At 40.3% G+C, this 12649-nt stretch overlaps 1 protein-coding gene across 7 annotated transcripts in view; it reads right to left on the bottom strand.

Moving 5' to 3' along the window:
- Positions 1-12649, bottom strand: part of tsnare1 (T-SNARE Domain Containing 1) — a 1025035-nt gene that overhangs the window by 712649 nt on the left and 299737 nt on the right. For all 7 annotated transcript variants that reach the window (XM_063040571.1, XM_063040581.1, XM_063040628.1 and 4 more), the window contains one exon: positions 1069-1146. In XM_063040571.1, coding sequence (XP_062896641.1) covers positions 1069-1146 — 78 coding nt within the window. The remainder of the gene's footprint in view (positions 1-1068; positions 1147-12649) is intronic.

Genomic DNA, 12649 nt, shown 5'->3' with positions numbered 1-12649 from the left:
GAAAACAGAAGGTACCATTAGAAAGTACTGGAAAAACTGAACAAAACATTGAACTTGCTACTCCTGCCTGTCCTTGTGAAGCTGAAGGCATCAGCTCTGAACCACTTGCATACTCAGCAAAGTCTAAAATGGAAGTTTGAAGTGCCAACTGGTGTCTCAGTATAGTCTACGCAATACTTCAAGGCTAAGTCAAGTCAGCTGAAGAGGCCTGTTACCTTTCAAACATGCTGTGCTGGACAGTACTTGTAATCTTCTGCTTCAGTGGATTCTCACTACTAATCACAAAATCCTGGTCCTTTGTGTTTGAAAATCCAGAATCCCAATGTAGTTCAGTTAAGAACTAGGCCAGCACTCAGTTTTCTACAGCCAGGTTCCAGTTTTGGGGAAATTACATGGGAAATGGTTGTTCTGCATTGATACTGTGAGAAGCTCATATCCTAAGTAAATAATCCTAAGTACACAATGCAATTTTTACTGACCCTGTTCCTCTTTCCTCCTTCTTCCTCAGTCTCAGAGTCCTTCTTCTTCATTCAAAGGACATCGGAATCTAACCCACATGATTGCAGATTCTTTTGTCTAGATTGAAAGGAAGGCCGGAATTGTTGGACATCCATCATGTGGTGACATCACAATATCCAGGGATAAGGTAGGTCACCTACAAATCAATCTTAGTGTCCGTATGGATGTGAATGATTGAAGCTGAGATTATGTGTACAAAGGTAACAACTTACCCATCACTGCATTTTGTGCCACTGGGAGGAAATTAAACTGTTTTATTGGAAGAAGTTTCTTTTTACTGCACTCTTTATACACGGTTTATTTTCTGAAGACTGTTTCCTGTACAATATACTTGGCTATGAATCACATAACCTGTCACCTCTAATTCAATGGCTGATACACATTTGTCAATAAATACTTTGCATTTATAAAAACCTGACTACAGTTTATCAAGAATAGTAACTGGACTCACTTGATCTTCAATTTCCAGTCAATCATTTACCCAATCAATCTCAACAATAACTGAGGCAGAACCATTACACAGTCCAAGAAGATGAAAGGGAAACTCACCATTCGAGTTAATGCGGAAAATGTTGGTTGTAAGCTCCTCAAAGACTTCCTGTATTTCATTGGGGTCGATTTGTGATGCTGTTGGGTAATAAAAGAAAGAAACTTACTGCATGGTTAATGTTATATATTTAATATTTCAGCAAAATTCGAGTAATATTATAAATATATGTTTTATTAATCATCCATTGTTGTTTAAATTATGCAATGCAGGTTGTGTGTAAAAGTAGATACATAGCATACATCATTACTCAGCCAACGTCATGTCTACATGCCTTGCTACAAGTAAAAATGAAGTTAGCTTCACATTCCTACCTCCTCTGTTTTGCTTTCAATTAGTTTTTATGTTTTGAAGTTACAAAACATAACAGTGGCGATGAGATATTTTTAAAATGAGCCCAAGAACACTACCTACCTGTTGAAGCATACTGAGATGTTTGAGTTAAAAGAAAATGCAGTTGCAGTCAGGAATGAAAGTGAGTGTGAACAAAATTGTAATGTACAAACAGAAATCTGCCTGGCTGAACAAATTGTACTGCCATTATGACAAGGGGTCACAAACACCAGACTAATCCAGGTTTAACTGTGAGCCTTGCAAAAAAAAAAAAAAATGCAACAAAGTAGAACACATACAAAGAACAGGTCCGGCAGACAAAAGTATATGGACTACACAGGGAAGAGAAAAAGATAAAAAAGGCAAATTGCAGTTTCAAAAAGGGCACTATTCTGAATGCTGTTGATGAAAACTCTGATAATGAGTGACTCAGAACTGAGCAGTCTTTAGATGTACAATGTGAAAACTAACTAGAGACAAGCAATATGGCTTATACCAGAAGTGAAAGGCAAACTAATTAGAATGGAATTGGACACAGGCTCAGCTGTTTTACTCAATTCCACAAAATGGGTTTAAATGGTATTTCAAAGATATTAAACTGAACCCTGCAAATATCCAATTTGGATATTATACTGAAGAGATAACACCTGTAGGAGTGACATTTGTAACTGTGAAATACAACAACCAACAAGCCACATTGGGCTTATATGTGGTAAAAACAGGAGGGCCAGCATCGTAGGATGTGAATAGCTGAGACAACTACAACTTGATTGGAGATCTATCTACAATTTGCATGCCACATCCCCTGCAATAAAGTCAAGTGAAATAAGAGTGATACTGGGTGATGTCACAACATTGTTCAGGGATGGCATTGGAAAACTCAAAACATATCAAGGGTAAAATAGTGTTAAATGAAAATCCACACCCAAGTTTTGCAAAACCTGCCCGGTTATACTATACGTGATAAAGTAGCCAGTGAACTAGATCGCATGGAGGCTGAAGGAATTTTTTCCAAGGTTGAGTAGAGCCTATGGGCAAAGCCACTGGTCCCCAAAGCTAAGAGGAATGGGTCTGTCAGGATCTGTGGTGATTTTAAGATCGCCATCAACCCAGTGCTGAAATTAGATCAATACCCTCTTCCCATGATAGAGGATATCTTTACAAACCTTTCTGGAGGGAAACATGTCAGCAAAATGGACTTAGCTGAGGTCTACCTGCAGATGGAGTTGGAAGAAGAGTCCAAAGTGTTTTTCACTATAAACACTCATAAAGGGATTTATCACTGATTTCTGGAGTAGCATCTACACCTGCACTCCAGCAGAAAGCTGTTGTCCAGGTGCTGCAAGGCTGCCCAGGCACCCAGTGTTAAACCAATGACATCATTGTTACTGATAAGGATGACTAGGTATGTCTCCAAAATTGTTATTTTTTTTAAAGATTAGAAGATTATGGGCTCAGAGAAATACATGACAAGTGTAAATTCTTCAAACCAAGCATCACTTAATTTGGTCACACTACTGACACACAACGATTACACAAGTGTGCTGAGAAAATTCAAGCAGCGTTAGATGCCCCAAGGCTAAAGATCTGCCAGATATGTGGACCTTCCACGATTTGTCAATTACTATAACAGGTTCCTGCCAAACCTGACTACTGTGCTCCACCCCTTGAACTCATTACCACAGATCGGGAAAACATGTCAATGGACAAAGGAGTGTGAGTTGAATTTTAAAAAGGTCAATGAAGTGGTGACGATAGACTATACTCACACATTATAATCCACATCTTCCAATGAACTTGCCATCCACTATTCACAGTGCCAACACATCCAGAAGAAACGTGTCCAGAGTCAACTCCAGAGCTGTCAGATCTATTTCCTGCAGTCCCAGAGACAACTCCTACAACCACCATAGAGGAGACCCTAGAACCTGAGATTGTTTCACAGCCACAAGTCTCTCTTACCAAGCAGAGTGGCCCCCCCCCCCGCCACCCAATCAGGAAATATATTATACCACAAGAGTGAGAAAGCCTCCACAATGATTAAATATTTAGGCCTAAACGGGATAGTGTTGTGTATTTAATATTTCAGTAATATTTAAGATAGAATTGTAAATATATTCTGTGATTAATCATTCTTTGTTGTTTACATAATCCATTGCCGGTTATATGTAAAAATATGTAAACTGCGTATGTTATTATGCCACCATGTTATACATATGCACCTTGCTTAAAGTAAAAACAAAGTTAGACTTGCATTCCCAACTCTTTTGTTTTCCTTTCAATTAGCTTTTTCTATGTTTTGGAGTTATAAAACACAACAGTTAACACAACAAGTCTTGCACTAGTATATTTCATTTAATCTCAACTAGCAGTTCAAATCAATCACCCTCAATTCATTTCCAGTTAAATAGAGGCATTTGTTTTAAACAGGCAGCAATATAAGGAAAGTAGAATGTAATGCAAGCTCATTAACTATTCATACAATAACATCACCAACAAAAATCATAGATGACAAGTTACAAAAGCTTAATGATAATTAAAATCACTTGCAAAATTTTAATTATTTATATCAATCTTTGACGAGATGTTCTTTAAAATCATTTATTTGCTCCTTTGAACGCAGTACAAACGTAACAGGTAGTGCCAAAAGATGCCACTATTGGAGAATCAGTATCAGAATCTTGTTTATTATCACTTACACCTAAGTCATGAAATTTCCTGTTGAGCAGCAGCAGTACAGTGCAATACACAAAAAAATGACTATAGGTCACAACTAGGAATATTGAAAAAATAGGAGCAAAATAGTGAGGTATTGTTCATGGACCATTCATAAATCTGTTGGCAGATGGGGAGAAGTTGTCCCAAATCCTGGCTCCTGGCTCCTGTACCTCTTCCCTGACCACAGTAACATGAAGAGGGCATGGCCTGGATGGTGAAGGTCCTCAGTGATTGATGCCACCTTCTTGCGGTCCCCTCATTTGAAAATGTCTACAATGGTTGAGAGGTGAGTGATGTCCTGAGTGTATAACCCTCTGCAGCTTTTCTTTTCAACCCTGTGCTTTAGGACCTCCATACCAGACAGTGAGGCAACCAGTCAGAATGCCCCCCATGGCACATCTGTGGAAATCTGTTGGAGTCTTTGGTGACAGACCAAAGTGAAAGCAGGATCATAACAGTTAGACAAGTAGTGGCAAAATTACGACTCGAAACATTTATGTTACAAAATGGAAAACTGACTTGGTATTGTGAGAGTTCACCACGTTCCATTTCTATCATCTCACAAAAAGAACTGGCCAGCTGGGCCTTCCTTATCAGCTGGATACACAAGGTCAAGCAATGCTGGGACAGATGACAAAATGTCTGGTTTGCATCAAGGAGAGACCCAAGTGCTGTCAGCTGTCCATGAAATGGAAAAACCATTCTCTGAATTTTGTGAAACACCCAGTTGGTATGCATATAATGGATGTATACATTTGTTAATATTGCTATGTCACAAACTGGCAAGAACTGGAAAAGGGTGTAATAATGGATCCTTCCTTTTGTTCTGTGCCAATGGTTAATGATAACTTTATGGCAACTCTCTCTCTGCATTGAACTTATGCTTATAAAAGTCCTCTCCAGGATACTGTGGAGCTTGTAACCTGAATAGCTCATAAGCCAGAAACATGGCTGAAGATGCCTATAGCTCTGAAGCAATGGAGTTAGTTTCCTAAATGCTCCCCCTTTTGTAGAGACTGTACATAATTCCGGCATCAGTGTACTGGTGAGAACATCAGCATAAATATCCTTATAACTAATCTTTGACTCTTGAAAATGACCTGGGTCCCATATGACTCTTTAATGGCGCAGTTTCCCCAATGGCAAGGTTTCGCACAGGGAGTTCAGAGTGCTAAGTTAAATGGCAAGACCTCCAGGGTTGTGACCTCAGGGTTGCTACCCGCCACGTTCTAGTGTGGCCAGAACTAGGAAGATTACACAGTTTAATAGGTGGCTAAAGAGTTGGTGTAGGAGGGAGGGCATAAGATTTTTGGATCATTGAGCTCTCTTCTAGGGAGGGGGGGACCAATACAGAAGGGTTTGCACCCGAACTGCAGGGGGACTAACATCCTAGCGGGAACGTTTGTAAAAGCTGCATGGTGCGGTTTAAACTAGAGTTGCAGGGGGATGGTAACCAGAGCGCCAGAACAGTTAGCGGAGACGTTGTACAGGTAGATATTGTTAAGGCCTCATACAAAGTTAGAAATCAAAATGTTGAGCATAGTGCGACTGGCGTCCAGTGCTGCATATATTTCAATGCAAGAAATATCGTAGGAAAGGTGGGTGATAGGGCAGAAAATCAGGTAGCTGGTTTAAAAACAGAGGCAACGCGTAGTGAGGAGAGGCTGTTGATAGGGCAAAATTGCCAGTCAGCAGGATGAACTGCAACTTAAAAGGTGGACAAAATCAGAAAGGATGAATACAGGACTGAAGGTGTAGTATTTGAATGCGTGCAGTATACAGAACAAGGTAGAGGACCACGGCAGAACAGACACAGATTGGTAGGTGCAATGTTGTAGGCATCACTGAACCATGACTGAAATATGATAGCTGGGAGCTTAATGTCCAAGGATACACACTGTATCAAAAGGATAGGCAGGAAGACAGAGGAGGCAGTGTTACTCTGTTGGTAAAAAATGAAACCAGATCAATAGAAAGAGATGACACATGGTCGGAAGGTGTTGAATCACTGTGGATAGAAATAAGGAACTGCAAGGGTAAAAAGACCTTGTTGGGAGTTGTTACAGACCCTCAAACAGTAGTAAAGATGTGGCCTACAAATTACAACAGGAGATAGAAAATGCAAGCCAAAAGGGCAATGTTGCCACGGTGATGGGGGACTTCAATATACAGGTAGATTGGGAAAATCAGGGTTACAGGAGGTGGAACTTCTAGAGTGCCTACAGGATGGCTTTTTGGGGCAGCTCGTGGTTGAGCCAAGATGATCAGCTATTCTGAATTGGTTGCTGATGAATGAAAGAGAATTATTTGAGAGCTTAAGGTCGTAGAACCCTCACAGGAAAATGATCATAAAATGATCAAATTTACCCTGAAATCTGAAAAGGAGAATCTAAAGTCTATATCAGTATTACAGTGGAGTAAAGGGAATTATAGAAGCACAAGAGAAGAGTTAGCCAGAATTGATTGGAAAAGAATACTGGCAGGGATGGTGGCAGAGCAGGAATGGCTGGAATTTCTGGAAGCAATTCGGAAGGCACAGGATATATATACATCCCAAAGAGGAAGAGGTATTCTAAAGGAAAGATGACACAACCATGGCTAACAAGAGAAGTCAAATCCAACATAAAAGCCAAAGAGAGTATATATAATAGAGCAAAAATTAGTGGGAAGTTAAAGGATTGGGAAGCTTTTAAAAACCAACAGAATGCAACTAAAAAAACATTAAGAAGGTAAAGATGGAATACGAAAGTAAGCTAGCCAAGACACCAAAATTTTCTTCGGATACATAAAGTGTAAAAGAGAAGCAAGAATGGGTATCAGGCCACTAGAAAATAACCCTGGAGAGGTAGTAATGGGGAACAACAAAGCAGCAGACGAACTAAATAAGTATTTTGCATCAGTCTTCACTGTGGAAGACGTTAGTGGTGGAAGTACCCGATGTCCAGGTTCATGAAGTGCACAAAGTTACCATAACTAGAAAGAAGGTTCTTGGGAAACTGAAAGGACTGAAGGTAGATAAGTCACCTGGACCAGATGGTGGACACCCCCAGAGTTCTGAAAGAGGTGGAAGAAGAGATTGTGGAGGCATTAGTAATGATCTTTCAAGAATCACTAGATTCTGTTTTGGTTCTGGTGGACTGGAAAATTGCAAATATTACTCCACACTTCAAGAAGGAGAGAGGAAGAACAAAGGAAACTATAGACCACTTAGCCATGCACTTTGGTAGAAGAAATGAAAGGATTGGTGATTTTCTAAACAGAGAGAAAATACAAAAAACACTGAGGTGTAAAGCAACATGAGAGTCCTTTTGCAGGGACTGCCAATTGTGCAAGGATGTGTTGAAACTAGACAGGGTTCAAAGGAAGTTCATGAAAATGATTCCAGGATTGAATGGCTTGTCATATGAAGAGCATTTGATGGCTCTGGGCCTGTATTCACTGGAATTCAGATAATGAGGAGTGATCTCATTGAAACCCATCAAATAGTGAACGCCTTGACAGAGTGGATGTAGGGAAGATATTTCCTTTGGTGGGAGAGTCTAAGATCAGAGGACACAGCCTCACAATGGTGGTGCATACTTTTAGAATGGAATTAAGGAGGAATTCTTTTAGCCAGAGACTGGTGAATCTGTGGAATTCTTTGCCATGGGCAGCTGTGGAGGTCAAGTCTTAATGTAAATTTAAGGTATAGGTTGATATAATCTTGGCTGGTCAGAACATGAAGGGATATGATGAGAAGGCTAGAGATTGGAGCTGAGAGGAATATTGCATCAGCCACGATGAAATGGCGCAGCACACTCGATGGGTCCAATGGCCTAATTCTGTTCCTATATCTTATGGTCTTTTAATCTAATACCTCCAAGCCACAGCCTGACCTTGTACATTGTCCACTTTCCTGCCTGCTCCCCTCATTCTTAATTCTCTTGGTGTTCAAAGAGTAGAGAATCCCAAGTTTTTTTTTTAACTCACTGGATGAAGAACTACTCTCTGCTCTTAGACCCATCCGGTAGTCCTCTTATTCTGAGACAATCACTTCTTGTTCTGATCACTGTGGACATGAGAAGCAGCTTCTACCCTGTTGATTCCTCAGAAAATTTTATATGTTTCCAAGAGATCATCTCTCGTTCTTTGACATTTTCTATATTACAACTGTGATTGTGAGTCAGAAGTACTTAATTGGCTGTAAACCATTTTCCGGTGAACTGAGTGCATGAAATATAAATTCAAGACTTTTATTTGTTTCTTATAAACCCCAGAGAGTTCTCAATCATTCCACACTGGAAAACACTCTCATCCCAGCAATCAATCTAGTGAGCTTTCATTGCTACTGTTCCAAGGCCGTTAGATCATCCCTTATGTATAATGACACTGTATTCTAGATGAGATTTCACCAAGCTTAACCCCTCTCATTACGTCTCTCATGCAGGAGCTGATATGTTTCATCACCAGCTTCTCAAAACACTTCATCACTGTGGATGTAAGTGCATCTATGTGATAGTCATTGGGGCAGGTCGCCAATATAACTGAAGCCTGCTTGAAGCAGGTGGGCACCACACACTGCTAAAGTGAGAGATTAAAGATCTCAGTGAACACACCAGCCAGTTGGTTAGCACAAGTCTTTAGTACAAGGCCAGGTACCCCATCGGGTCCAGATGCTTTTGTTGATTCACCCTCCCGAAGGCAGCCTGTACATCAACTTCAGATACTAGGATCAGAGGATCGTCGGAAGATGTGGGGCTTTGCAATGGTTCCTCCATGTTCTAATGGTCAAAGCAAGCATAGGAGGCATTGAGCTCATCTGGAAGCAAAGCCCTGCTGTCTCCCATGCCACTTGATTTCACTCTGTAGTAGGTGATAGCTTCCGGTTAAAAAAAAAATGTGATCTCCATTCTAGAGCCATGTTCCTCAACTGTGAGGCTATGCCCTCTGGTCCCAGACTCTCCCCCACTGAAAACATCCTCTCTACATTCACTCTATCTAAGCCTTTCAAGATTCAATAGGTTGTTGTTAACACACACTTTCCCCCCCTCACTTTATCTCACCTATTACCTACCAGCTTGTGCTTCCTTTTCCTAATCTTCTTATTCTTGCTTCTGCACCTTTCCTTTCCAGTCTGGATGAAGGGTCTTGGGCTGAAATGTCCACTGTTTATTCCCCTCCATATCTGCTACCTGACTTGCTGAGTTGTGTGTGTAGCTCAAGATTTCCAGTGTCTCCTGATCTTTCAGTGTATACATTTAATTCTTCTGCCGTCTCCTTTTTCCCCATTATAGATTTTCCTGTCTCCAAAGGACCCAAATTTGTCTCCAAGCTTCTACACTTATTGTGATATAGCTTGTGGTACAACAATACAATCTACATAAATTAAAGAGAGCACTATTATATATGCATTTATTTGCCCTAAAGCAGCAGTAATTTGGTTGGGATATTAAAAGGTTCATTTTAAAGGTTCATTTTATTGCCAAAGTATGCATGTACAATACAATTCCGATATTTGTTTTCTCCAGATGGCCATTAAATACCAAAAGACCATGAGTGTTGATGAGAGAAAAGACATCAACTCCCCCCGCATGAAAAAGGAAACAAACAAACCTCACAGAGCCCAAAAATTCCACCCTTCCTGCAGCAAAAAACTGCCACAATCACAGTCGTTAACCCTCTCACTTGCAGAAAAGCACAGTGACAGTAGCACCAAGCTCCCAACACCCCCCACACACAAAAATTAACAGATCAGCTACCTGCCCACCGTCCACAAGAAAGAAAGCAAGAAAAGCAGAATGAAAGCAAAATAAAGAACAGTCCAATAATCGCATAAATCTCAGAATATGGGAATCATCTTTATCCTCATCTTTATCTTCTTCTTTGTCATCATTTGGATTAAGGGTGACTTCTTTCCACACCAGTTTTATGAATTCTGCAGCAATTCTGAGTGCAGATACTTTTTGCAGATGCTTTCACAGACAGGTCAGGACGTGCCTGATAGGGTGAGCAGGTGAGTCATTTATACATTTCCACCACTGTTCTTCTAATAAGAAGAAGCAGCTGCTCATATAATACACAGAAGAACATGCTCAAAACACTCAGCAAGTCAGGCAGCACCTGAGGACAGAGAAAAGCAGTTACCATTTCAGGTCAAGAAATCTTTATTAGAACCTAGGGAAGAGAGAAACCAGAGGTAAAAGCATTCCCAGTTCTGAGGATTAGTCGTCAGTCTGAAGGTTAAATTTGTTCCTCTTTCCAGAGATGCCGCCTGATATGCTGTGTTTCCAGTTCAAATTCAGATTTTGTATTCAGTTCAGATTCCCAGCATTTGTAATTTTTTAAAAATTCATTCCATGTCTTACACTGGACTTCTCTAAGCTGTCAAGACACAAACTAGCAGTACTTAATACTATGCCAAATGTTCCTTCTCCACTTTGAGCAGTCATGGATCAGAGATTCACAAGAGTCAATGGCAATGCTGCCACTTTTTAAGGAGTCTTCAAACACATCTGTGACATAGTTTCTCTTTTCTCTGGTAATTTCCTGTGACAGAACTCATAATAATCTGGTATTGGGCTTGCAAGTTACATGGCCTGCCCTCTGTAGCCAACTGAGTTGAATAGAGTTTATTCAACTGTAACAGCATGGGTATCAGCCTGTCATTGGTTTGGTAGGTTTTCTGTGAATTTGAAGAATTTTACAAAAAAGGCTTGGTGATATCTTCCCAGTACCTTTACATGTCTACTGAAGGTAATCCAGACTCAGAACCACAGAGAAGTAAACAAGTAACAATGACACAAGCTAAGAAAAAGTGCTGCCAAATTCTAAACGTGTTCATTTGCATAACATTTCAATCATTGTAAAACATGCTCTGTATAGCAAAGGGAAAGGCTAGGTCTTAAACAAAGCTGTTACAAAAGCTTATTGAGGGAATATCCAGGTACTTTTAAAGAGTTTTCAAAAATTTCTAAATAAATAAATAGATAGATAGGTAGACAGATAAATAAACCGAAGATTAACAGATTCAAAAGGAGCTGCAGTAAATTAGATAACTTTGAAAAACATCTAAGACTATTTTTGTTTGATTAAAGCAACATCTTTCAAAATAAATTCAATAACTGACACTTACTGCATATTGATCTACACAGTAATCAGGATGAATGGCCATTTTCAATAAGGCCTTTGTTTTTGTTCTTTTCAGCAATAAAGTGTGATTGTGAGCTTTTCTGTATCAAATAAGCCACTTAGTAAACTGGGCTAAAACATTAGCTCACTGTCCTAAGAGCAATGCATCCATCATTGGAGACTCCAAAGACTCCTGCACCAACCTGGGATCCATACCAGGCTAGTCTCTATGTTAATCTTGTATCCGTTCCGATTACTTTACTCCTACCCTCCCAAATGTCCTCCTTTTATTCAGTATTTCAGATGCAGCATCACCAGCAAATGCCCTTCAGAAGGTGGTAGTAAAATACTTTCCTCATTTGCTGCAGTTCTTCTGGTTGAGGCAGGAGATAGAATAGTGAACATAGACCATTACAGCATAGTACAGGCCCTTCAGCCCAAAATGTGGTACTGATCTTTCAATCTAACCCTTCTCTTCTACAGAGCCCTCCAGTTTTATATCAGCCATGTGCCTATCTAAGAGTTCCATAAATATCCATAATGTATCTGCCTCTAGCACCACCCCTGGCAGGGCATTCTGCACACCCACCAGTCCTTGTATAAAGAACTTACCTCTAACATCCCCGCCCTATAATTACCTCCAAAAACATTAAAATTATGTTTTTTTCTATTAGCCACATCCATCCTGGGAAAAAGATTCTGGCTAGGCACTCTTAGTGTCATCTTGTATACCTTTACCAAGCCACTGTTCATCCCCCTTCACTCCAAAAAGAAAACCTCTAGCTCCTTCAAACTTTCTTCAGTAGACATACTCTCCAGTCCAGGCAGCATCTTGGTAAATCTCCTCCATATCCTCTCTAAAGCTCGCACATTCTTCCAAAATTAATCACTTCACATTTTTCTGGCTTTAACTCTATTTGCCACTTCTCAGGCCAGTTTTGCACCCTGTCAATGTCCCATTGCAACCTATGGTGCAACAACCCTCCACACTATCTGCAAATCCACCAACCTTCAACTCATCTGCAAATTTACTAAACCCCCTTCCACTTCTTCATCCAAGTCACTTATAAAAATCACAAAAAACAGGCATCCCAGAACAGATTCCTGCGGAACACCACTGGTCACTGACCTCCAGGTAGAATACAATCCACCAACTGCCACTCTCTGCCTTCAATGCGCAAGCAAATTCTGTACCACACAAACAAGTTTCCCTGGACCCCATGCTTCCTCACTTTCTGAATGTGCCTACAATGGAGAACCTTAGCAAATGCCTCACTGAAATCCATATACATGACATTCATTGCTGAACCTTCAATGCACTTTGTCACATCCTCAAAGCATTCACTTAAGTTCATGAGGCATGCCCTGACCCTCACAAAGCCATGCTGAATATACCTAATCAGCCTATGCTTCTCCAAATATTCG

The sequence above is a fragment of the Mobula hypostoma genome, chromosome 1 (assembly GCF_963921235.1).
Source record: "Mobula hypostoma chromosome 1, sMobHyp1.1, whole genome shotgun sequence".
NCBI lineage: Eukaryota > Metazoa > Chordata > Chondrichthyes > Myliobatiformes > Myliobatidae > Mobula > Mobula hypostoma.
This window is presented reverse-complemented; position numbering and strand designations above follow the sequence as displayed.